The sequence below is a fragment of the Geotrypetes seraphini genome, chromosome 1, assembly GCF_902459505.1.
Source record: "Geotrypetes seraphini chromosome 1, aGeoSer1.1, whole genome shotgun sequence".
In the NCBI taxonomy this organism is placed as follows: Eukaryota; Metazoa; Chordata; class Amphibia; order Gymnophiona; family Dermophiidae; genus Geotrypetes; species Geotrypetes seraphini.
In genome coordinates, this window is record NC_047084.1 from 312047546 (window position 1) to 312070796 (window position 23251).

Genomic DNA, 23251 nt, shown 5'->3' on the forward strand with positions numbered 1-23251 from the left:
AAAGAATAGAGAATCTCTCTAAGTATGATGAGAGTTGGGAAGAAATGATGGACTCTAGCATCTTGGTTAGGAGAGGGATATTTGCAATTGGGCGATAGCTGGATGGTATGGAAGGGTCAAGGTCAGATTTTTTCAGTAGTGGGGTCAAGGTGATATGACCCATTTCTGGGGAGAAATGGCCCGACTGAAGGGCAGAGTTTATGAGAATGGTGATAGAAGAAATAGACTGAGCGGGAATGTTCTCGTATAGGTAGGAGGGGAATGGGTCCAAGGAGCAATTACAGGATTTCAGTTTGAGGCAGAGATTGAGGACCAGGAATTCAGATACGCGCTCAAAGGTGGTCCAGGATCTGTCAGCTGGGATAGGGTTGGAGACCATTAGGGTGGGAGTGGAATCGGTGGGCACTAGGGAGTTGTTAGAAACTGAAGGAGGGAAAGAGCATCTCAAGGAAAAAACCTTATCGTTGAAGAATTTTGCTAGAACATCGGCTGAGGGAGAGGAGGGGAAAAAGTTAAGTTTACAGTAAAATGTGGGTGGTTACAACCCCCCACAACGCCGGCGCGATTTGTATTAAGTAAACTGGGGGTGCTCCCCAACAAAACCCCCCGTCAGAGCCCCTAAAAACAGTAATTTTCTTCGACGCGCGCCTTTGTCTTCCACGTTGTTGTCTATGAACCCTTAATTGAGTGAAATTAAGGGTTGAGCGCAAGATCACCAAAGAGTGAATTTAAAGGATTAACAACTCAGAAGAAATAAAAAATACCAATTGATTTACTCTTCATAGTCTCCTATTGCAAAGAACTGTCAGTTCCACGGTTCTATATAAGCTAAGTACAATTTGCTTTATATATTTAAGCTGATTCTGATGAAGTAATAAGCTGAAAATAGAACACTGGTTTGAGAGAAAACTGACAGATTTCTGCCACTATAAGTATACCACTATAGAAAAAATGATATAAAAAACAAAAAAATATTGTAACAGAGAAATATAAAAAGAGGATATACCTGTATTAGATAGGCAATTAAAGACCAGTGATAGTTCACTTTTGGCTGTCTGGGCAAGACGATTTTCAAACCCAGTCAGCTGTGAACACTTGAGGTCTTTCAGCCTATAAGAAAACATAAATGTCCACATCATATACATAGATTGATAATAGCATATACAAGCACAGTGGATTTATGTTAAAGGACTCCTCTATATTCATCAATTTTTAAGAGATTTTGGTCTTTGACTCCATATATTGAGGATTAGAATGTTACAGTTGGACCATTATAGATTGCTCAAAACACAGCCACAAGATTATTAGTTGGTGCTATTCAGTTCAAGCATATAACATCTATCCTGTATTCACTGCATTATTTTGCAAGGCTCTTAATAATGAAGTGCTTGAATCTATTATTGCACTACTGAAACTCTACCATCTGCCATGATATTTAAGAACAGAAAACCAATGACTTTGATGAATTACTATGTTCAGTTGGATAAGACTGGTGCATAGGTGTTTAAAGGCGCTGGGGTGCTGAAATTCTGGAGGTAGGAGTGCAGGCAAAATAGGAAAGGGTAGTGATGAGAGATGAGCCTGGGACCCAAGGAATATGAAAGACAAGAATTGCCAGTGATTGGAGAGTAGGAGTCTGGAGGGGAAAGGAAGAACGTGAGAGAGATGAGAGCCAGGAGGAGAGGAGAACCTATTTGTACAGAGAGATTTAAGTGCCACTGCATTCAAGAACAGGAATACATGTTGGGAGAACTGAGCAGCACTTTGTCAACACTTCAAACTGTCAGCCTTCACTAGGTGGGAAAATAAACTGCCTGTGCTGTTCTTTTGTAGGCCTGTCGAGGAGAGAAACACGATGACCCCGTCATTTGCACAGATTCAGTTGACAACAGGCTCGAGAAACCAACCACAAATGAAGTGGAAGTGGATGCAGCTTCGGTGCACACCTTACCTGCTGGGGCAGATTTTGTCATGTGTTACTCTGTAGCAGAAGGTACGGCTCTCTTTATATTTATTCATAAAATACAATAAGACACCGTGAAGGTCATATTCATAGAGTTAGGAGAGGGACTCGGTGATTTAGATGCAAAGTAAATTTTATTTTTCTGTTGACAAGCAGGATTAAGTCAGGCACATAACTAGGTTTCTTTTATGATTAGGATGAGGAGTTATGAATGAATTTATTGTGATAAGGGGTGAGATCTCCAGCCTTCCTAAATGTAAAGCAGCACTCAAGCTTTTTCAGTTTCACCACACCTACCCTAGTCAATTGGTTAGTTGTGTCCTTTACTGCCACTCAAGCTTCTATAACCCTCGTGTCACAAAGGGGTCCTTTTACTAAGGTGCCCATTAAATTCTATGGGCGCCTTAGCATTGAGGGGTAGATTCTCTTTACTGCGTCTAAACGTAGGCGTGCTTTAGACGTCCAGAAAGCGTAAGTATCAATTAGCGATACTTAGATGTCTGTATAGACGCTGAGCGCAAGTTAGATGCGACTTTCTGAAACGTCATCTAGACGTTTCTACATGGCCGTTCTTAGACGCCAGATAGACGTCTCTACGATGTTTTATATATATATATATATATATATATATATATATATAAAGAGGTACTCTTTACTGATTTATTATCATTACTGGTATTTCAGCATTGTAAGCTTTCACATAATTAACCCAAAGTATAGGATCATTAAAAGGATAATCAAAACACAGTATACCATTTTGTAAACTATATATTTTTTGTAATATATTAGTTTTTAGTGGGAGTTGATCTGGGAATATCAGTGAGTATATTGAAAAAGGATGACATGCTAATCTTCAGTCCAATCCGCTGTGCTAGATAACGAACCATGCAATCATAGCAATTCTGATTTGATTATGCTACACCTTATAGGTAGGGAATGGCAGTTAATTCTGCTAGGAGCCAGAAAACACTGCTGTGTTGTATCTTTTTCCTTTATGATCTCAGAATTGTAGAGTTTACCATTAATAAAAAATAAAACAATATGTTATGTTTAAAAGGAGAACTAGAAGATGAAACGTACCGAGTGGGTGTTGAACTTAAATTATCAGTATGGAAGGTGGGAAACTGTAGATGTATGCTACAGAGAACGTTGCACAGCAATGTTATAATCAACTCCTATTAGAAGTGGAAAGGATAGGACTGTGAACACCATATAGGCTTCTGATAAACCTAGTTTAAGTTCCAGAAAGAATGGCAGGAAAGGCACCCTAAGTCATCCAATGAGCTTTTTCTGGATTTCCCAGAGACATTATTTGAGAGAGGATAGTTTAGAAGTGATATCTTGCTCTAAATAACACTCTATTGGTCTTAAAACATTGCTACAATCAGCTCATTCTTCAGACCAATGGCAAATTCCATAATTTACACTGGCCAAACTTAAAAACAGAATAAAAACCTGAATGTGGCTTCTAGTTCATAGGAAAAGGAAGTAGTCAACAGCACAATGCTGACCTCATTGCTACATCATCAAAGTGCACCTGGAAGGTAGGATGCCACAAGTAAAAGACGAGCCAGGAGTTGAACTCACAACCTCTGGAAGATCGGTACAGCGCGTTTACTCACTGAGCTACAGCATCTTTTGCTCCAGTGTCTCTGGCTCCCATGTCATAGCATACCTTAGTGATGTGCTAAGGTATAATCTGCTTAGCTATCATCTCACAGTTAGTTGAGACAAAAGACTGGTAGCTCAATGGTTTAAAGCACTGCTGTCACAGATGCAAAACCCATATTCTCAAATATGGTTCAATAAATGTAACATGGAGTCAAATTATGATGTTTTTTAATCAAACGCAAGCTCAACTTTCTAATGTATTGTGTGTTGTATTGCTAATGTGCTTTTTGAGATGAAGATTAGATGGGATTGCTCTGTATTTTGTAAGTCTTATTCAAATGAGTACTGTGTCAACTGAAGGATGTGAGTGAGTGGAATGGAAATCATGTTCACACTGTCACTTTCATGTGTCATTATAAATTTCATTTTGTTCCGCGGAAAAACGGCATCATTTGCTTTTTGTGATCAGCGCCATTGCGGATCTATAAGCACGCCTAAGCGGCGCCAAGTGACATCACACCGTTTCAGCGTTGTGATGTCACAGAATCGCCGATTTTTACAGCGCAATTCATTTTGCAGAAATGGCAGCCAAGAGGAACCCCAACTTCGGCTCTGAAGACTCCCGCCTCCTAGCCACACTGTTCCTCCCGAAGGAACATCACTATTTTAAGATAGCAGGAAGGGGAGGACCTTCCTGCAATTTCGAGCCTCCTGGGAGCGCCTCACCAGGAGGTATAATCGCCTGGCTTCCTTTCCCAGGAATGTAAGTATTCATATTAACTAAAGTAAACATTTTCTTTACATAAAGCTGTACAGAATATTGTTTTGTTTTGAAACCCCTCCCCCCCTATAAAGGTAGCAGAGTGGGAGTTGAACTTGCAACCTCCACTTCTTCATCATGTTCATTCATAAAGTGTGGCTTTTAATCTCTGTGCTACATGTAAATGATTCCAAACAGCTCATTTATAATACACACTTATTGAAATCCACTGTGGAAAAAAATATAACATGAAAATATTGAAATGGCTGGCTGATTACATATATGTACCTGTAGTTTCTTTTTGGCATATGTATACAGCAATATATCACAGCACACCCTCAGCAGCTTGAGCTTGTAAGTTCATCACCATGCTGTTGCTGCTTCTCATCCTGGCCAACCCATTTAATTGCCACACCAGGATAAGAGAAGAAGCCTGACGATATTTATTTAAACTGTTGGAATAATGATACATTTATTCATGTTGGTTCCCATAGTCTAGGCCACAGCATTGTGTCCTGCCAACATCCATGTGTCCTCCTTATCCTATTATCACTGAAGGCCAGCATATCTTTGTCACCCATTTTTCTGTGATACAGAGGTCAAGATATAAATAAAACCGTTAGGTCACACTGCGATATGACACTCATCCTCTCTCTCCCCCTCTCCTTCTCTGTTATGCAGATGGAAGACCTACGCCAACGTGGCCAGCTCCTGCGACGGGAGAAGCAGGGCTTTCTCAAGGGGGTGCGGCGCAAACTAGCCGATCAAGCTGGTGAGTAATAATATTGGAAACCATTCAGCAAGCACAGTAGACATAACCTTTTCATTAAATCATGTCCAAAGATTTTGCCTCACCTAAAACAATATGCATGAGAGAGATTTGCCTGCACTGCCTTCTTGGTATGCAAATCTCTCATGCATATCCTGAAAACCTTGTCTAGAAGGAAATGTCGAGGACCAGAATTATTTCATGGCCAAATGTGGGCAAGGTGTAATAGTAGAAATCTAGTAGAACTCATTGTCTGTTGTGAAGATTTTTAAGATTCTATCTCATTCCTCAAAAAGAGGCACTGCTTCGGCACAAGTAGAGCTAGCAGCAGGGCTTGCAGACATCACAGGGTATTGCCTGTCTCCCAAATGTTAATAAAGTTCCTTTTAGGAGGTGGATGCTTTGCAGTTTTACTAATATTTCAAGGAAAGAAAGCAGTAAAAGAATGTCATGTTCAAAAGTCAACTTCACCTACCTGATGGTATCCTGTTTCCTTCCTGTCTAGATGAAGCAGCAGCAGCAGGACAATCACCCCCTGAGAGTCCAGGAGCCGACCATGAGGTGGCCATGGAGGCTGAGGAGGGGGAGGTTCCAGTGGCAGAGGTGCTGGAGGATCAGGAGGAGGAGCAGGACCGGGAGATGGCGGAGGCCCAGGAGCTTGCTGAGGCCTGGGAGGCAGATGAGGCTGAGGCCCAGGCGAGGGCCGAGGCCTGGGCGAGGGCACTGTCCCGAAACCGGCCATCCCACACCCCTTCCCCCTCCTCTCCGTCCCTTCTATTTTTACACCCCACCCCATCCCCTTCCCTATCTGGCTCCCCCCCAGAGCAGCATGACCAGCCTCAGGAGGAGGCTGGCCTCCTCCATGCACCCTCAACCTCTCCAACCCAGACAGTTCCAGGATTAGGGGCTGTGCTGGAGAGGTTGAGGGTGATAGAGGAGGCCCTGGTCACCCTAATTGAGGGAACGGCTGGCTAGGGTGGAGCATGCCCTCCGACTCAATGATGAGGAGGGAGGGCATGCGTCCACCCATTTGCCTGCGTTCTCTCCATGACTTGCTGTTTCCATACCTCCCGACTCCTCCTGAGGTAGCTCAAGCTGCTCTTGGTGGGGGGACACCCACCCCACCCTCTCTTACCCACACACCCTCTCTTCCCCTTTGTATATAGTTTGTTTGCAAAGTTTTAAAACATATATTTTATAGTTTATTTAAAAAGTTTATATTGGTTTATAGGTTTCCTGTGTGGGTTTCTCTTTTGAGGTAGTGCTGAATGGGCCCTGCCATTCCCTTTCAAAATAAGAACAAGGTGACTTAGTAAAGGTGTATAGGCCCTGAGATGTATAATCTAAAACTATATAAGCACAAGATGAAAAATGGTATAAGATTTTAATTGGACAGGCCAGGAAAACAGCATGAAATCAGGCAGCTGCAGTTCAATGAGATGTATGAAGAGAAAGGAAGATGGATTGAGACAATGAAGAGTTGATTGGTTAATTTCTCTGTGTAAAAGAGAGCCTAAACTCACCCATGTACAGTTGTATCATTAAATACCTGTGAAGGGAAAAAAAGTGTAGATAATTAATCACAAGGGCAAAGAAAGGTTGCTTGACATAATTCTCACCTATTTTAATCTAATCTAATCTAATCCTTAGGTTTGTATACCGCATCATCTCCACGTTCGTAGAGCTCGACGCGGTTTACAGTAGGAGAAATAGGAAGGAACTACAACAGAGGGTTAGAGGTAGAAGTGTGAAGAAAATTTAAAGGACTTGGGATGCTGTTATGCCACTAATTTCTGACAGGTGGAATGATCAGTAACACTCAGGAAAGCACCCAGACAATATAAAGCATAAACAATAACACTTTATTATACACATATAAGAATTAAATATAAATTATCCTCACCTTGACCCCAGACCCCATCCTCACTATTGTGAACCCCTACAATAGATGGATGGAAAGACCAAAGGACTGTCCCGTGAGACGTGGCCAACCGTCATGGATTCTACTGTCAGGGTCAGAATCCCGGTCTTATATAGGATGCACACTGCGGAGTTTATAGTAAAAGCATAAACAGCTGGTCCTGCTGTTACAATTAGTCCTGCTCTTTGGTTCTGTGTTTTGACAATACCCAGGTCAGGATGTCAGAAGGAGGTGTTTGCAGAAATTGTTTTCCCATGAGACTGGTTTCACTGTCCCTTTGAAGATCAAGGAGGTTAGGATGTTTACTGTCCCTTTCTTTTTGATGTAGTTTCCCATCTGTCTTTACTGAGGTTATTTGAGCGGCAAGGAGGTGTTGTATCCAGTTGTCATTCAAATAAAGGAAGTCAGGATAGGTGTTGCACTGTCTCTTTGATGCTATCAAGAAGGTGTTACAGAGGCCATCTGTCCTTTTGGTGTGATCAAAGAAGTCAGATCAAAGAGGTTAGGATCTACAATAAGCAATGTTATTGTAGAGACCATCTGGTCTTGGGGGTCAGGAGTTCAGGTCAGCAGATTTGAGAATACATATTAGTAAACAAACTTATCAGTAATATGCTGGGTCAGCAGACTTGAGAATACATAAACAAAATTATCAGTAATATGCTGGGGCATAACTGGCATAACATTCCACCCTTGGATTCTTAAGTCTGTTCCCATAAAAAGTCCTCCTAATAGCTAAACATCTTTTGTGCCATATCACAGCCTCTAGTAATAGCATCCCACCCATGGAGTGCAGTGGTAGCTTCAATATGATCTGCCACAGAATGCAAGTTATTATTTCAAAATTCAGTTGCTCACTGCAACACATTAACATTCTGTAAACATACTGAAAAGGGAGCTTGACTAGCAGGAATCACAAGTTCAACAGTACTAAAGACACATTGTTTCATTTCAAAATTTACACTATTTTCTATCTAAGGGTACAGAATGTGATGTGGTTTTTAAATCAATGCGATAAAGTTAATTCTTTGTGATATCATTAATGACATGTAACATTAACTGATCATATCGTAGCGTTAGTTCATAATTATGTACAGTATTTGTCACCCATTCACCTTCCCTTCTAAATACATCTGCTACTCTGGAGTCAAAATATGCTTCTTTGCCAGCCAGTATTTCAGAAACAATAGTATCTATTCTACTTTTAAGCAAAGGTAAAATGGGAAAATTAATTTTCCCTTCATAATTTATTTCCTTATGTGCTAAACCTGGTGTTCTTGCATTCCCTAATATTTCTTGCTAATTAGGCCTTTCACTTGAAAGTATCACGTATTGGGAATCATGAAAATTAATAATCTTATTAATATTATATTTGTGCTCTTACTCATGGCATACATTTAGGGTAGCTTCATATTCACCATCGATCACCGCAGTTATCTGGTATCCCGTTTTTCTTAGCATCTTTGGTTAGGATCTGGCTATGCTCCAGTTTCAATAGGCTTGCTATGCCACTCACATGCCTTCACTCATGTAAGTTTCAGGCCCCACCTCCAGAGACCAGCCCTAATGTGAAGTGGCAGGATATAGGCTCACTTCTATTCCCCAGTTGGTGCCACATAACAGCCTCATGGCACGGCACTGTATGTCTGGTTGCGTCTTCATCTTCTCGGTCTGGTGAAATTTTCTCTTAACCCAGCATGTTAGCCAAATCATCAGAATGAGAGAGCAGAGCTGACCAATTTTATCACAAAAGGATGAAAGTCTATATGGAATAACATTTCCCAGTACGTGATTTTTCAAGGAAAATATTTCCTTATGATTGTTTATCTTCAATGCTTTAATTACATTAAACCCCCCTAGTGGTAAAAGAGAGTATAAGAGAAAAAGGAGAAAAACCACTTTCTGTACAGAAGGTGATAACATGTGACACAATACTTGTGTGTAAAGTAGTATTTGTGTGAGATGAGAGAAACAACACTAATGCACTTAAAGGTAGTCTGTAGGACATTCAGAAAATACACCTTTTTATGTTCTGGACATAATTATTATGTCATTTAAGAGAGACCATACACACGTACAGAATGTGATAACATTTGACACAATACTTGTGTGTAAGGTAGTATTTGTGTGAGATAAGAGAAACAACACTAATGCACTTAAAGGTATTCTGTAGGACATTCAGAAAATATACCTTTTTATGTTCTGGACATAATTATTATGTCATTTAAGAGAGACCATACACACGTACAGAATGTGATACCAAAATAACTTATGTCAGAGATGTGCACTGCACTGTTTATACCTGGTAAGTTAAATAAAGAGAGACCATTTTTTTTTTTTTATTTAGCAAATATCAAATACCAATGAACACCATTTTACCAGGTATAAAGCTTTCTAATTATTTCTCTTCAGATATCCTTTTATAATATAACCCCTAACTAAATTATCATTGGGCTGTATAGAAACATAGAAACATAGAAAGATGACGGCAGAAAAGGGCCAAGGCCCATCAAGTCTGCCCACTCTATAGACCCTTTGCCCTTAAGATTAACCAATGTTTTGCCCTGACCCACGTAGGGATCCCACATGGGCGTCCCCTTTATTCCTAAAATCTGGCACGCTGCTGGCCTCGATTACCTGTGAGCCATAGCATAAAATCATTGTGAGCATGGTTTTCATAAGATACTTTCTGGTATGTGGGGAAATCTTTTTTGAAAAGGGATATGGTACCATTTGGACTAATAGAAGGGGTGGAATAAACTCTGGAAATGGCCAATGTACAATGTTGGGGTACCCCTTAAGCTAAAACAGACAACACATAACAGAAACAGAAAAACACAGAGCTCCGGCATGCTTTCTTCCATCAGTAATGATTCAGGGTTGAATTTAATCTGTAAATAAGCACACTATTAATCAAAAGAGTCACAAACAAATGTGGTATCCATTGGATTCCCACTATCAGGTCACATTGCTGGAAGTATTTTAAATGTGGCACATTGAAATTGGTTCTCCGGACCATGTCTAGATAATAAGCTTCTAAAAGAAAGAGAGATAGAAATTTAAGTTAATTGTTCTATATAGTTTTACTGGTCTTCTTTTCTATTTTCTTCCATTTCAAAGCTCTGTCACACAATCGTAAGAGAATGCACGCAGGGAATTTTTAATCTATAAAATATACAAGAGAGGTTTACGTGCAGTTACAGTGGTTCACAATATTAGTGTTTTAGGTAAAAGTCACATTTGCAAAATTACTTGGAGTGCAACTTCCTTATACTATCTAACAAAACTTTATACATTATAAAGGTCACTTAGCAATATTTCTACAGTTTAGCTTTCTCTATCACCTCTAGGCATCTGTAAGTATTTTTTGTGGTAGTCTGGTATATGTATATTGCCTCCCTTGCCAAGTGAATGCAAATTGTTCTGGACATTGCTCCACTATAGGGATAGTAAAAATGCAAGCTGTCATGTTAACCCTTTTTTGGATATCTGGCAAGGAATCCCATAGATTAATCCCATATTGGTAATTGTCCAATTTTAAAATTTGTAAAATTTTTTCTTCCTGCTTGTATAATTTTCCTCCCAATCCTGATATTTATATTCCTACACCCCAGCGTCCACTACAGCTTGTACCTGTTGCTCCCCAGGTTACTACTAAATATTTATCTCTACCTGCGGACACTGTTCTAATTTGGTCCAGGCACACACTGAGGCTCGGCATTCACATTATTGATTCTCCCAACACTTCCACCCTTTTAAATCAGGATAAAGAATGGAAGCAGTTTCCTCAGGGGGAGCCGTTGGCACCCTCTCTCCTTTGTTTACGTGTGCTTGAGGCATAGATTTCTTTCCCAGTCCTCTACTTTTATACATTCCCCATAATGTCCTTGTATTTTTTCCATCTATTTCTTCCCTCTTTACACCATCTTTTATTAATGCCAAAAACATATTCCTCCGAGACACCCGCTTAGCCCTGTTTGAATTGGATTGTCCTGTTCTCTTTTTATCAAAAGTATTTTGAGGTCCCCAGTCCCCCCGATTTCCTAACTGTCGGATCGCTTCTAAGGCTTCCAAAATAGTCCTGTCTATTTGATTGATCAACAAAGTTATCTTTACCTGTTTGTATGCTGGTGCAGCATACTTAATCATTTTATTTCTCATGGACTCAGTAAAAGGTAATGACATATATGTGTCAGCGTGACCTATTACTAAGGCTGCCTTCATAGACTCCTCCTTAATTCTCATTTGAGCATCTTTTAATGTATACCAAATCTTATCATTTGAGGGCCAATCAGATTCAAGTGGATATCGCCTCGTGTCACCCCTACTAATTATCTCTAATAAAGACCATTGGGCATTTTTTGCAGGATAAGGATCCTCCCGTAACGCATTTTGTACTGCTATTTCTTGACTAATTTGAACAAATTTAGGGGCATCTGTGGCATCCCACATAATCCCTGCTGCGCCCATCTCCTGTACCCGAATTACCCATGGCATTAGTGGTTCCCCAGGCTGCTGTGTAAAGCGTGCCATCGTATCCATGACTTCGTGCTGAGTAAAGTCTTCCACAACATCATTTCTCCTCACTGGCTTTGCTTCTGAACTATCTGCCTGCGTTCCTTCAATACATATATCCTCCTTACTGTTATTAAAATTTGAATCACAAATTTCCCCATCCCGTTTGTTTGGATTCCAATTATCCGGCAGATGATAATTTAAGATTTTAACTTTTCTGTAACTCACTTTCCGCCTCCGTTTTTTGTATTTATATTGTGCATATCGCACGGCCTTATCCATTAACAACTTATTCTGACATTGCAGCATTCCAAAGGCATGCAGTTGATTACACCTATTCTTTTCCAGCTCTCCTGATTTCAATTGTAATTCCTGTTTAGCTTCATGCAAATTCCTCCAGTCTGACAAAATCATCCTTCCTTGTCTAGAAATTACTTCTTGCTCTTCTCCTTTTGAGATTTTCACCTTTTGTAAGGAGGCACATAATTCATGTGGATCCCCACTTCCAAAAGTACAGGATTCACACAATCCTGCTTCTACAGACCACTCAGTGGCCATTAATTTTCCCATAATTTCATTCCCATTTGGAATGGAGGGATTGGGAGCCTGCTCCTCCACCCCTTGTTTTCTAGTTAACTTTCCTGACCACATGATTACCCCACTTCTGGTACCAATTTGTTATGCCACTAATTTCTGACAGGTGGAATGATCAGTAACACTCAGGAAAGCACCCAGACAATATAAAGCATAAACAATAACACTTTATTATACACATATAAGAATTAAATATAAATTATCCTCACCTTGACCCCAGACCCCATCCTCACTATTGTGAACCCCTACAATAGATGGATGGAAAGACCAAAGGACTGTCCCGTGAGACGTGGCCAACCGTCATGGATTCTACTGTCAGGGTCAGAATCCCAGTCTTATATAGGATGCACACTGCGGAGTTTATAGTAAAAGCATAAACAGCTGGTCCTGCTGTTACAATTAGTCCTGCTCTTTGGTTCTGTGTTTTGACAATACCCAGGTCAGGATGTCAGAAGGAGGTGTTTGCAGAAATTGTTTTCCCATGAGACTGGTTTCACTGTCCCTTTGAAGATCAAGGAGGTTAGGATGTTTACTGTCCCTTTCTTTTTGATGTAGTTTCCCATCTGTCTTTACTGAGGTTATTTGAGCGGCAAGGAGGTGTTGTATCCAGTTGTCATTCAAATAAAGGAAGTCAGGATAGGTGTTGCACTGTCTCTTTGATGCTATCAAGAAGGTGTTACAGAGGCCATCTGTCCTTTTGGTGTGATCAAAGAAGTCAGATCAAAGAGGTTAGGATCTACAATAAGCAATGTTATTGTAGAGACCATCTGGTCTTGGGGGTCAGGAGTTCAGGTCAGCAGATTTGAGAATACATATTAGTAAACAAACTTATCAGTAATATGCTGGGTCAGCAGACTTGAGAATACATAAACAAAATTATCAGTAATATGCTGGGGCATAACTGGCATAACAGATGCTAAGATATAAGAGTTTCCTTGATTCCTAAGTTGAAGGGAGACTTACATTTTTTGAGAAAAGCCAGGTTTTCAGATGTTTGCGGAAAACTTGGAGAGAGCTCAAGTTCCGAAGAGGGGAGGTAAGGTTGTTCCAGAGCTCAGTGATTTTGAAGTGGAGGGAGGTCCCTAGCTTTCCTGTGTGGGAAATGCCTTTTAGCGAGGGGAAGGATAGTTTTAATTTGTGGGAGAATCTGGTGGTATTAGGGTTTGAGGAATTCCAAGAAAGAGGGATAAAGGGAGGGAGGATACCATATAGGATTTTGAAAGTTAAACAGGCGCATTTATAGTGGACCCTGGCGATTATCGGAAGCCAGTGGAGCTTGGCCAGGAGCGGGGAGACATGGTCAAATTTACTTTTAGCGAAGATGAGCTTGGCCGCGGCATTCTGAATCCGTTGGAGTCTGTGGAGGTTTTTCTTAGTTAGGCTTAAGTAGATAGAGTTGCAATAGTCCAATCTGGAGAGGATGATGGATTGGACAAGGAGGGTAAAATGTTTTTGATGGAAGCAGGATCTAACTTTCCTCAACATGTGAAGGCTGAAAAAGCATTTTTTTACCAAGGATTGGAGGTGGTCATTGAAGGACAATGTGGAATCAATGATGATGCCCAAGACCTTGCTCGAGAACTCAAGCTGCAGAGAGGAGCCAGAGGATAGTGGGATGGAGTTGTTTTAGTTGTTGGTACTTGAGCTCTGGCCTCTTGGACAAACACAAGGCTAGGAATCTGAAAACAGGAGAAAGGGGAGGGGAATAAAACACACTGTTCCTTTTTTCTAATAAGGATACCTAACAATTATGACTGTAAAAACATTTACCTTTAGCTCTATGAGGAACAGCACTGCTCTAGGTTCCACATATTCATGTAACTTGCATATCAATTTTGCTGGCACCAAAGTTTCAAACAGCATGGGTTTTCTTTTTCAGCCAAGACTCCTGGAAAGAATTATCATCATTTCAGACCTGCTAATGACCCTGGGGAATGGAGAACAAGTGAATGGATAATCACCAAAAGAATAAATCAGTTTTGCCTGAGCTTTTCTCTAACAAACACACCAAAATAGCTACCCAGATATAATTCTCACCTAGATTTGTTCCTTCAAAGATGAAAAAGATTAGACAAACATCTAAATTGTACATTACTATAGCTGCTAAAGGTCCTATGAAATGGAGAGCTGTGGCAGATATAGGAATGAAAAGGTTAAAAGATAAGCAAGTAAAGTCTCAGAAATCAGTATAAGCAATAACACACCCACAATAGAAGCCCTAAAAGAGAAAACACTGCTCTGATGGAACTCTTTATACTAAGTACCATCTGATGTCATAGGAACCGTTTGGACTTCCCACCAGAAAACACAGCTGTCCTGACTTTGAATCAATTCCTTCCCTTCTCAAAGGTATTACTAGAAGCCATTTGTCATTTGCTTAGTCTGTAGAAGGTCTGTTACCAACTTCTAAATGAAGTTCCCTCTATAGCTCTGTGCCCTAAAGCACTGCATTTGTCTCTTGTACGTCAGGGGTTCAAGTCTTGAGTGTGGTGAATAAATATTTGATATTTGGTTTTCTACCAGAAAACCTTCCAAATCTTTAGGCATTCCTTTGCTTAAACTTATTTGAGTTGATCCTTAAAATGATCTGCAGCAATTGTCAGCAGCCTGTTCTCTGTCATCCTAGACCCCCTCCCTTATCCCAACACACACTCCTGCAGCATAGCATCCTAACCCTAACCCTAACCATGAAAAACAGCAAAGACCACCATATATATATATATATATATATATATATATACCACTTTGAGAGCTAATAGGAAGCTGTGAAAAAGAGGTATGCTGAGGGTGGGTTTTGAACAGGGGAGCATGAGAAAATGGACAAGGCATAATAGAGCACATTAACCAGGTGAGCCACAAATGCCATCTTGCTGTCAGAGGAAATTCCTCCCATGACAGCTTAGGATGTCCTAGCCATGGTAAGGAGAAAATATGCTTGCCTGGAAAGGGAAATGTGCACATAAATATGGCAAAGTCCACCATGTAGACCCTCTTATAACAGCTAATAGGAAGCTGTTAGGACCTTATTAAAATGAGCGATGGTGGGATTTGAACCGGTGAGCTTGAGAGGTTGGACCAGTCGCATTAACCTGGTGAGCCAGAAATGCTTTCTTTGTGCTGAGTGTGACATGATAGCTAATGAGATGATACATAGGCAAGTCAATCAAGTATGATATGAAAGGGCAGTGAGACCCATTTAAGTTGAAGCTGGTGTAGCTCTATGGGTTAAAAGCCTGTGCTAGTCATACAGAGGTTGTGAATTCTACACCCAGCACATCTTTTTAATTGTGGCATACTACCTTGAAGGTGTGGCTTGATGATCTCACAATGAGGTCAGCTTTGTGAGGCTGGAGATCTCCATTTTGCAATGTGGGAATATGCATGTTAAGGTCTGTATCTGTTTTTTCTCTTTTTAAGTGCTGAGAAATGAAGTAATGTGTGCAATAATGATATGTTTCTCATGTTCTTTCTTTGCTTTCAAGAACGAGCTGATTGCAGCACTGTTTGTTGAGAAATAAAGGGGGTTCTTTTTAAACAGGCATGAGTAAATTATAGTATTGATTGGGCAGAAATGTACTTTGTTATCCATGCAATATAATGTGCTTTATTGATATGGTGTCATTAAATTTATTAGGATGGAGACAGAAGAAAACAAATACCTATTCAAACTCAGTATGGAAATTATAATTGCAAAAGCAGAAAGCACGCCTAACTTGCGTCTAGAGGGAGCTGGCGTTATGAAAGTTCAAACTGCATTGAAATAAAGCAATAGACCAGCTTTTCATTTGCCTACAATTTAGACAATATTTAGACGCGTTATGCTGCGTAAGTAGCACCTAAGTGGTGCCTGCCCCTTACCACGCCCATGTTCCACCCACGTCTATAAACTTAGACGCGTCTATGCTTTCTCTAGACGTCTATCCTGCGTCTGTCTTCTCTGGACGTCTAGATAACGTCTAGCCTCGTCTAAGTATCAATTAACGCTTATTAAGACCCTTAACTCGATCGTTATCCACTTAAATTGGACGTCTAAAGCATGCCTAAGTTTAGACACAGTAAAGAGAATCTACCCCTGAGTGCGTTCTAAATAGAAACATAGAAAAGTGACGGCAGAAAAGGGCCAAGGCCCATCAAGTCTGCCCACTCTATTGGCCCTCCCTCCTAGCTACCCTTTGAGATATCGTGCTCTGATGACCCATCCCCTTAACTCTACCCTCCTAGAGATCCGACCTGGGCATCCCATCTGTTTTTAAAATCTGCCACGCTGCTGGGTTAGTGGGCTTTTAGTAAAAGGACTCCAGTTTCACTGATCTCTTTATTCTATGCCTTTCCTATCATTTAATAATAATCCTTTTCCCCTTTCTGAATAATCCGTATGTGCACTATGAGAGGTGGTCTGTCAAATCCAATAAACCATAAACTTGGATGGAATAGCTCTTGTGAAGGTTCTTCTCACATGCAACAGTTTCTTCACACCCTCACCTTTGTTCCTCCTACTTTGCTGAAAGAATGTGTAATGGAACTCTCCAAACAATTTCTTTTTTTTTTTAATTTTTTTAATTTTTTTTTTTATAATTCTTTATTCATTTTCAAACTTACAATAAGTATAACAATTCCAAAGAAATTAACATTAAATGTATAACTTATGAATCATCAATGGTACAAATGAAATGCTGCATATCTCCCACCCTACCCACCCTCCCTAACGTAAAATCAATACCTTATACAATATGTAACAATAAAATTACCCCCTTCCCCTAGTGAACTTGTAAATTTAAGGGAAAAAAAATAAAAATTATCATCTAATCAGTACAATATTTTGTTAATGGCTCCCACAAATCTTGAAATTTCCTAAAACATCCTCTCTGAATAGCAATAAATCGTTCCATTTTATAAATATGACATAAGGAATTCCACCCAAAAATATAATTTAATCTACTCCAATTTTTCCAATTATACGTAATTTGTTGAATGGCAACCCCAGTCATTTGGCCACATCGCTGGACCCAGGAGCAGGCAGGAAGGCTTGCCGGCGTGGGAGCACACTCTGCCCCTCCCCCCACCCGACGAGACTACACTGAGCCAGTTGGAAGACTCAGGAAGTCTCTCAGCACCCGTTTTTCTGTTAGTTTCTGTTTATTTCTTGTTTTTCGTTTGAATCTCACTTTGGCCACATCGCTGGATCCAGGAGCAGGTAGGGAGGCTTGCCGGCGTGGGAGCGCTTTCCGCCCCTTCCCCCTCCCGACGGGACTGCACAGGGCTGACATCGCTGGACCCAGGAGCAGGCAGGGAGGCTTGCCGGTGTGGGAGCGCACTCCACCCCTCCTCCCACACGACGAGACTACACTGAGCCAGTTGGAAGGCTCAGGAAGTCTCTCAGCATCCGTTTTTCTGTTAGTTTCTGTTTATTTCTTGTTTTTCGTTTGAATCTCACTTTGGCCTCATCCCTGGACCCAGGAGCAGGCAGGGAGGCTTGCCGGTGTGGGAGCGCTCTCCGCCCCTCCCGATGGGACTGCACAGGACCAGGCCCTAGAGAGGCACGCGAGCACTGCGCTGCCCCTCCCCTGAACCAGCGGGGTTTCTGAATAGACCGCCGCATTAACGGCGAGCCGCCTTTCGGCGCGCGGCTAAGGCGCACGGCAAAGGCGCGTGCGCCTTAACACGCGCCTTTGTGAAGCGTCCTGGTGAAGTGCCCTAGAGAAGCGTCCTCATCTACTACCGACTGTCACCTAAGTTTCCCTCTTTAAGGCCAGCCGTATCCAAATTATAATTGCCAGTTCTTCCATCCTATATAATAAAAACCTAGAGCACTCATGCGCTCTTGAAATTTCGTGATCCCTGCCGCCGTGATTTCTGATCCGTGGCAGCCAGTCCGGCGGCAGGGAACATTCTGGCCACTCCCCTCCTCCCGCCCTCACTCACCCTGGAAGCCAGGCAAGCTCTCTCCCTGCCCGCGTCCTCGGCAGGGAACACAACTCGGCCCTCACTCGCCGCCGCCGCTGCTGCTGATCCTCCTGTAAAGCGCAGCCTGCGATGGTGTCCGGCTTTAGCGAACCTCGCAGGCCGCTCTCCAACTCGGTAGCACGTTCCCTCTGACGCGATCCCGTGCGTCAGAGGGACCGTGCTACCGAGGCTGGAGAGCGGCCTGCGAGGTTCGCTAAAGCCGGCCACCATCGCAGGCTGCTCTTTACTGGAGGATCAGCAGCGTGAGAAGAGCCGCCGCCGGCACTTTTAAAGCTTAAAACAAAAACCTTTGGCTGCAGCAGGCCAGCCCGGGAAGGGAAGGGGGAGGGGCCGAACGGAGCAGGACAGCTCAGGTAAGAGAAGGGAATGGGGGGTGGGGGAAAATGCTGCTACTACTTCACAGGGACCTGGAGGGGAAGGGAAATATCACTGCTGCTTCTGCAAAGGAAAGTGTGTGGGGGGAGAGAAGAGAATGGGGGGTGGGGGAAAATGCTGCTACTACTTCACAGGGATCTGGAGGGGAAGGGAAATATCACTGCTGCTTCTGCAAAGGAAATTGGGGGGGGGGGGGGACAGACAGAAATAAAGACAGACAGGGGACCAGAGAGACAGACAGAAAAAAAGACAGACAGACAAAGGGTGTCAGAGAGAGAGAGAGAAAAATAGCAGGCGGGAGAGAGACAGAAAGAAAGGAAGAAAGAGACAGAAGCAGGGAGAGAGACATAAAGAAAGAAAGACAGACAGGCATATATTCTACCACCCGTTAATGTAACGGGCTTGAACACTAGTACATTTATAACTGTTAGGTGCCTAATTAAACGCTAGTAGCATAAACAACCATTAGAGACATAATTAACTGTCAGAGGCAAGCCTAACTGTTAAGCTGCATGAATAGTTGCTATATACACGCACAATTATTAGTCGCTTGAACTAGGACTCCCTATAGACCCTCCTAAAGAACCGCCTAGCAACCAAGTATAATTGTTAGATACACATACCCTCCATCTGTTAACCACATGAATAACTGTTAGCCACATTCTTAACTATCAGAGACTGTTAATTGCATGTACAATTGTTAATCACATGTATAACTGTTAACTGCATGAACAACTATTAGTCGCATGTATAACTATTAGGCACAAAGTAACTGTTAAGCGCATATATAATTGTTAGATGCATATACAACAAGTTAGTTGCATATGTTAATTGAATGTATTAGTAGCATCTGATCAACCACAAGAGTCAACTGCAAGTGACACATTAATCAGTCGCAGGAATATCTATTAGAAACATGCCCAATTATTAGTCGCTACTACCTGGACCTCCTAAGAACTAATCCCACCTGGATCAGCCAGCCAGGTCTCCTTGAGCACCTTCCTCTCCCGGGTCACAAAAAAAAAATTCTAGGGAAACAAAACCTTCCCCTGCCTCAGGACTTCAGGAATACTCAATCTACCTCCCAATCATGAATCTCCTACTAATCCTACTGATCTACCTAATAAGCGGTAACATCAAAGACGTTCACTCTCTCTACCCTCAATTACAGTCCATCCACCACCCTGTTCTATCCTTCCCCTACATCACCAACCTGCAAGAAGACACTACAAATCATATTAATGTAATCTCATAAAAAAAGACACCACCATACCCTTAAAAAAAGAACAAGGGAAATAAAAACCATCAAAACCACTAACTCAACAGTAAATGCTGCAACCACCTCCACCAAAATTAACTTATCGTGCAAAGGTTCACAAGGAATCAATACAAAAGAGTTATTCAACATAGTCACAAACCTATTTGACACCACCCGCTACACCACACCTGAGCACAACACGAAGTTACCCACCGCAAAGGACCTAGCTCTATATTTTGATTCCAAAATTAAAAACCTAAAAAATAACTGTATAAGCAATAACGATGTAACAATCATCCCCAGCAACTACCAAATAGCTAACTCACATGACAATGAAATACCTAAAGACATGATCTGGAGTTCCTTTCTAGATCCAGAATGGAATACCTACACCAATCTCTACAACAAATATTCTAAATCTCACTGCATCCTAGATACGTGCCCTCTGGAGATTATGAAAGCGGCACCACCAGAATTCAAAATATCACTATTACACTACCTAACCCACAACCTAAAAAATGGGACTTTCCTCACTAACAATGGCCACATAATAATAACCCCCATCCCAAAAAATAGAAAAGAATCCTCAGCGCTAATAACAAACTACAGACCAATAGCATCTATCCCATTCATTGTAAAAATCATGGAAGGACTAGTACACACCCAACTAATGGACTACCTTAATCAATTTTCTCTCCTGCATGAAACTCAATCCGGCTTTAGACCCCTATTCAGTACGGAGACAGTAATCGCTGCCATCCTAGACTATCTGTGTCTATTATTTAGTAAGGGCCTCAACGCCCTGATCATGCAATTCGACATGAGCTCTGCATTCGACTTGATAGACCATGAGAAAATGATGCAATGCTTAGACGCCATTGGTATCAGAGCTGAGGTACTAAACTTGTTTTGTGGCTTCCTCACATCCGGTTCTTACCAGGTACGCTTTAACAACGAACACTCCGACACCTGGAGCAACTCATCCGGAGTGCCACAAGGGTCACCGCTTTCCCCACTGCTTTTCAATATCTACATGTCCTCATTAGGTGTGAAACTAACCCAACTAGGAATAAAACTATTCAGCTACGCAGATGACTTTACGATCATCATCCCATTCGCCAACTCCATGTCGGAAACCATTCCCAAGGCATCCGATGCCATAAATGAGATGGAACAATGGATGACAGATTTCAAGCTCAAGCTCAACTCAGAAAAAACAAAATTCTTTGTTGCCTCCCCTCACCCGCTTGACAATAAAACCCCACTATGCATCAATAAACTCAACTACCCTATTCAGTCCACCATGAAAATACTAGGTGTTATTCTAGACCAATGCCTAACAATGAAGGAACAAGTGGATTCCCTATTCAGAAAAGGTTTCCTTACTCTCTGGAAACTCAGAACCATTAAATCATACTTCGATATGTCAACATTCAGAATCTTAGTGCAATCCCTCATACTGAATCAGCTTGACTATTGCAACATCGCCTATCTAGCAATCTCACAAAAGAATATGAGACATCTCCAAATAATGCAAAATGCTGCGGTCAGACTTATCTTCGGGTTGAAGAAATTTGACCACCTGACACCCTACTATCAGCAGCTGCACTGGCTACCAACGGAAGCCCGAGTAAGGTTTAAATTTGCCTGCCTCTGCTTCAAAGTACTATACGGCCTGACCCCCAAGTACATAATGGACCTTTTCGCATTTTCTAATAACAAACTCAAGAGAAACACACACCCAAAACTCATTTCCCCTCCAGTTAGAGGCTGCAAAATGAAAAAACACCACGAACACTTTCTCTCTCACCAAGCAGTCCTATGGGGCAAAGACCTAGACCAACTGCTTTCGCCCACTACATACGGGGAATTCAGGAAACGCCTAAAAACATACCTGTTCCAGAAATACCTAAACAATTGACCTGCTCTCCCTCTCCCTCCCCCCTCCCTATTCCACCTAAACTTACAGCACTGTTATAAATATAATCTGTTATCTTCATCTTTTTTTTTTATTATATTTTTATTATTTTCAACTTAAATTTCAAGTATTACACTTGTACAGAAAGCAAGAATAGAATGGATATCAAATACAATAGTAATATAATTCCTAAGTTAACAATTATACTATTTATGCTCAAGTCCACAAATTAAGATCCAAGAATTAAAGAAACTTGGCGAAGAAAAAAAAAAAAAGAACAGTAATAATAACAGAAAACTGAGAGCTATAGCATTGAGATAGGGGTCACAATATCTAAATTATAGGGCTCAAAGATTGTTAACATTCAGACGAGACATAGCCACGAAGTTAGTCAGTTGTGATGGTTCAAAAAACACATATTTAAACGTACGATAATATACAATACACTTACACGGATGTCTCAAATAAAAAGTTGCCCCCAAAGATAAAACCCCAGGTTTCAAAAGAAGAAATTCACGGCGGCGCCTTTGCGTCTCCCGTGCCAGATCTGGGAACATTAATATTTTATAACCAAGAAAGCTTTTTTGTCTATTTTTAAAGTAAAGTTTTAACAACCATGTTTTGTCAATTGGCAAAGCTAAGGTGATAATCATAGTGGCTGGTGATGCTAAATCCTTCTCAGATGTTTCTAAAACCTGTGAAATATTTAAAGGTTCTTGATCTGAAGATTTTACTTTTGGTTGTTGATTTTGTTCTTTATCAGGCAAGTAATAAACCCTTGAAAATGGTGGTAATGAATCCTCGGATATCTCTAAATTTTCCATTAGATATCTCTTAAGCATATCTCTAGGTGTTACTAACTCGAGTCTTGGAAAATTAATTAACCTGTTAATATAATCTGTTATCTTCATCTTATCGTAACTTTACGTTGCTATTTATCCCCAACAGGTCCTGTCGGACATTACCTACTAAAATGTACATATTACATTTTCGCTCAGTAAATTGTATTTCTATACTATTGCCTCCTGAGGTCTCTGATCTCTGTATTTCCTCTGAATATCTACTTATTGTATTTCGCTGAATGTCCAGCACTCTTGATTGTAAACCACCTAGAAGTCGCAAGATTGTGGCGATATAGAAGAATAAAGTTATTATTATTATTATTATAAGTAATAATTTGTTATTATTTGTAGAAATCTGACTCTTTGCACTCATTTCCATACCAAACATCACAGTATCATAGGATAATGCTACTGAGTTATCTAATAAACAATTAATTTGGTCCCAAATTGATTTCCAAAAATTCATAATAAATGGACAATAGAATAATAAATGATCTAAAGTCCCAGCTTCGAGATGACAGTGCCAACATCTATTAAACTTAGAGCTGTCCAATTTTTGTAACCGAACAGGGGTCCATAATGCTCTATGTAACAGAAAAAAACAAGTTTGTCTCATAGATGCTGACACTGTACATCTCATCCTCCAAGACCAAATTTGTGGCCATTGAGATGCAGATTTTTTTTATTTTTATTTCAGCTTTCAGTGGACCAGGCAGGAGCAAACTGACAGCAATATGTGCCCCTGGGCAATAAAGGGTCAT

General features: G+C 41.0%; 1 protein-coding gene across 2 annotated transcripts in view; it reads left to right on the forward strand.

Annotated features, from left to right (window-relative positions):
- CASP6 (caspase 6) overlaps positions 1–23251 on the forward strand; it is an 82349-nt gene that overhangs the window by 51267 nt on the left and 7831 nt on the right. The window contains exons 7-10 of one of the 2 annotated variants that reach the window (XM_033956128.1): positions 1834–1993; positions 4154–4337; positions 5016–5106; positions 5609–6777. In XM_033956128.1, the coding sequence (XP_033812019.1) occupies positions 1834–1993; positions 4154–4337; positions 5016–5094 (423 nt within the window). In that variant the 3' untranslated portion in view covers positions 5095–5106; positions 5609–6777. Of the gene's footprint in view, positions 1–1833; positions 1994–4153; positions 4338–5015; positions 5107–5608; positions 6778–23251 lie in introns of those variants that run through there. The other variant, XM_033956137.1, reaches the window with a different exon arrangement.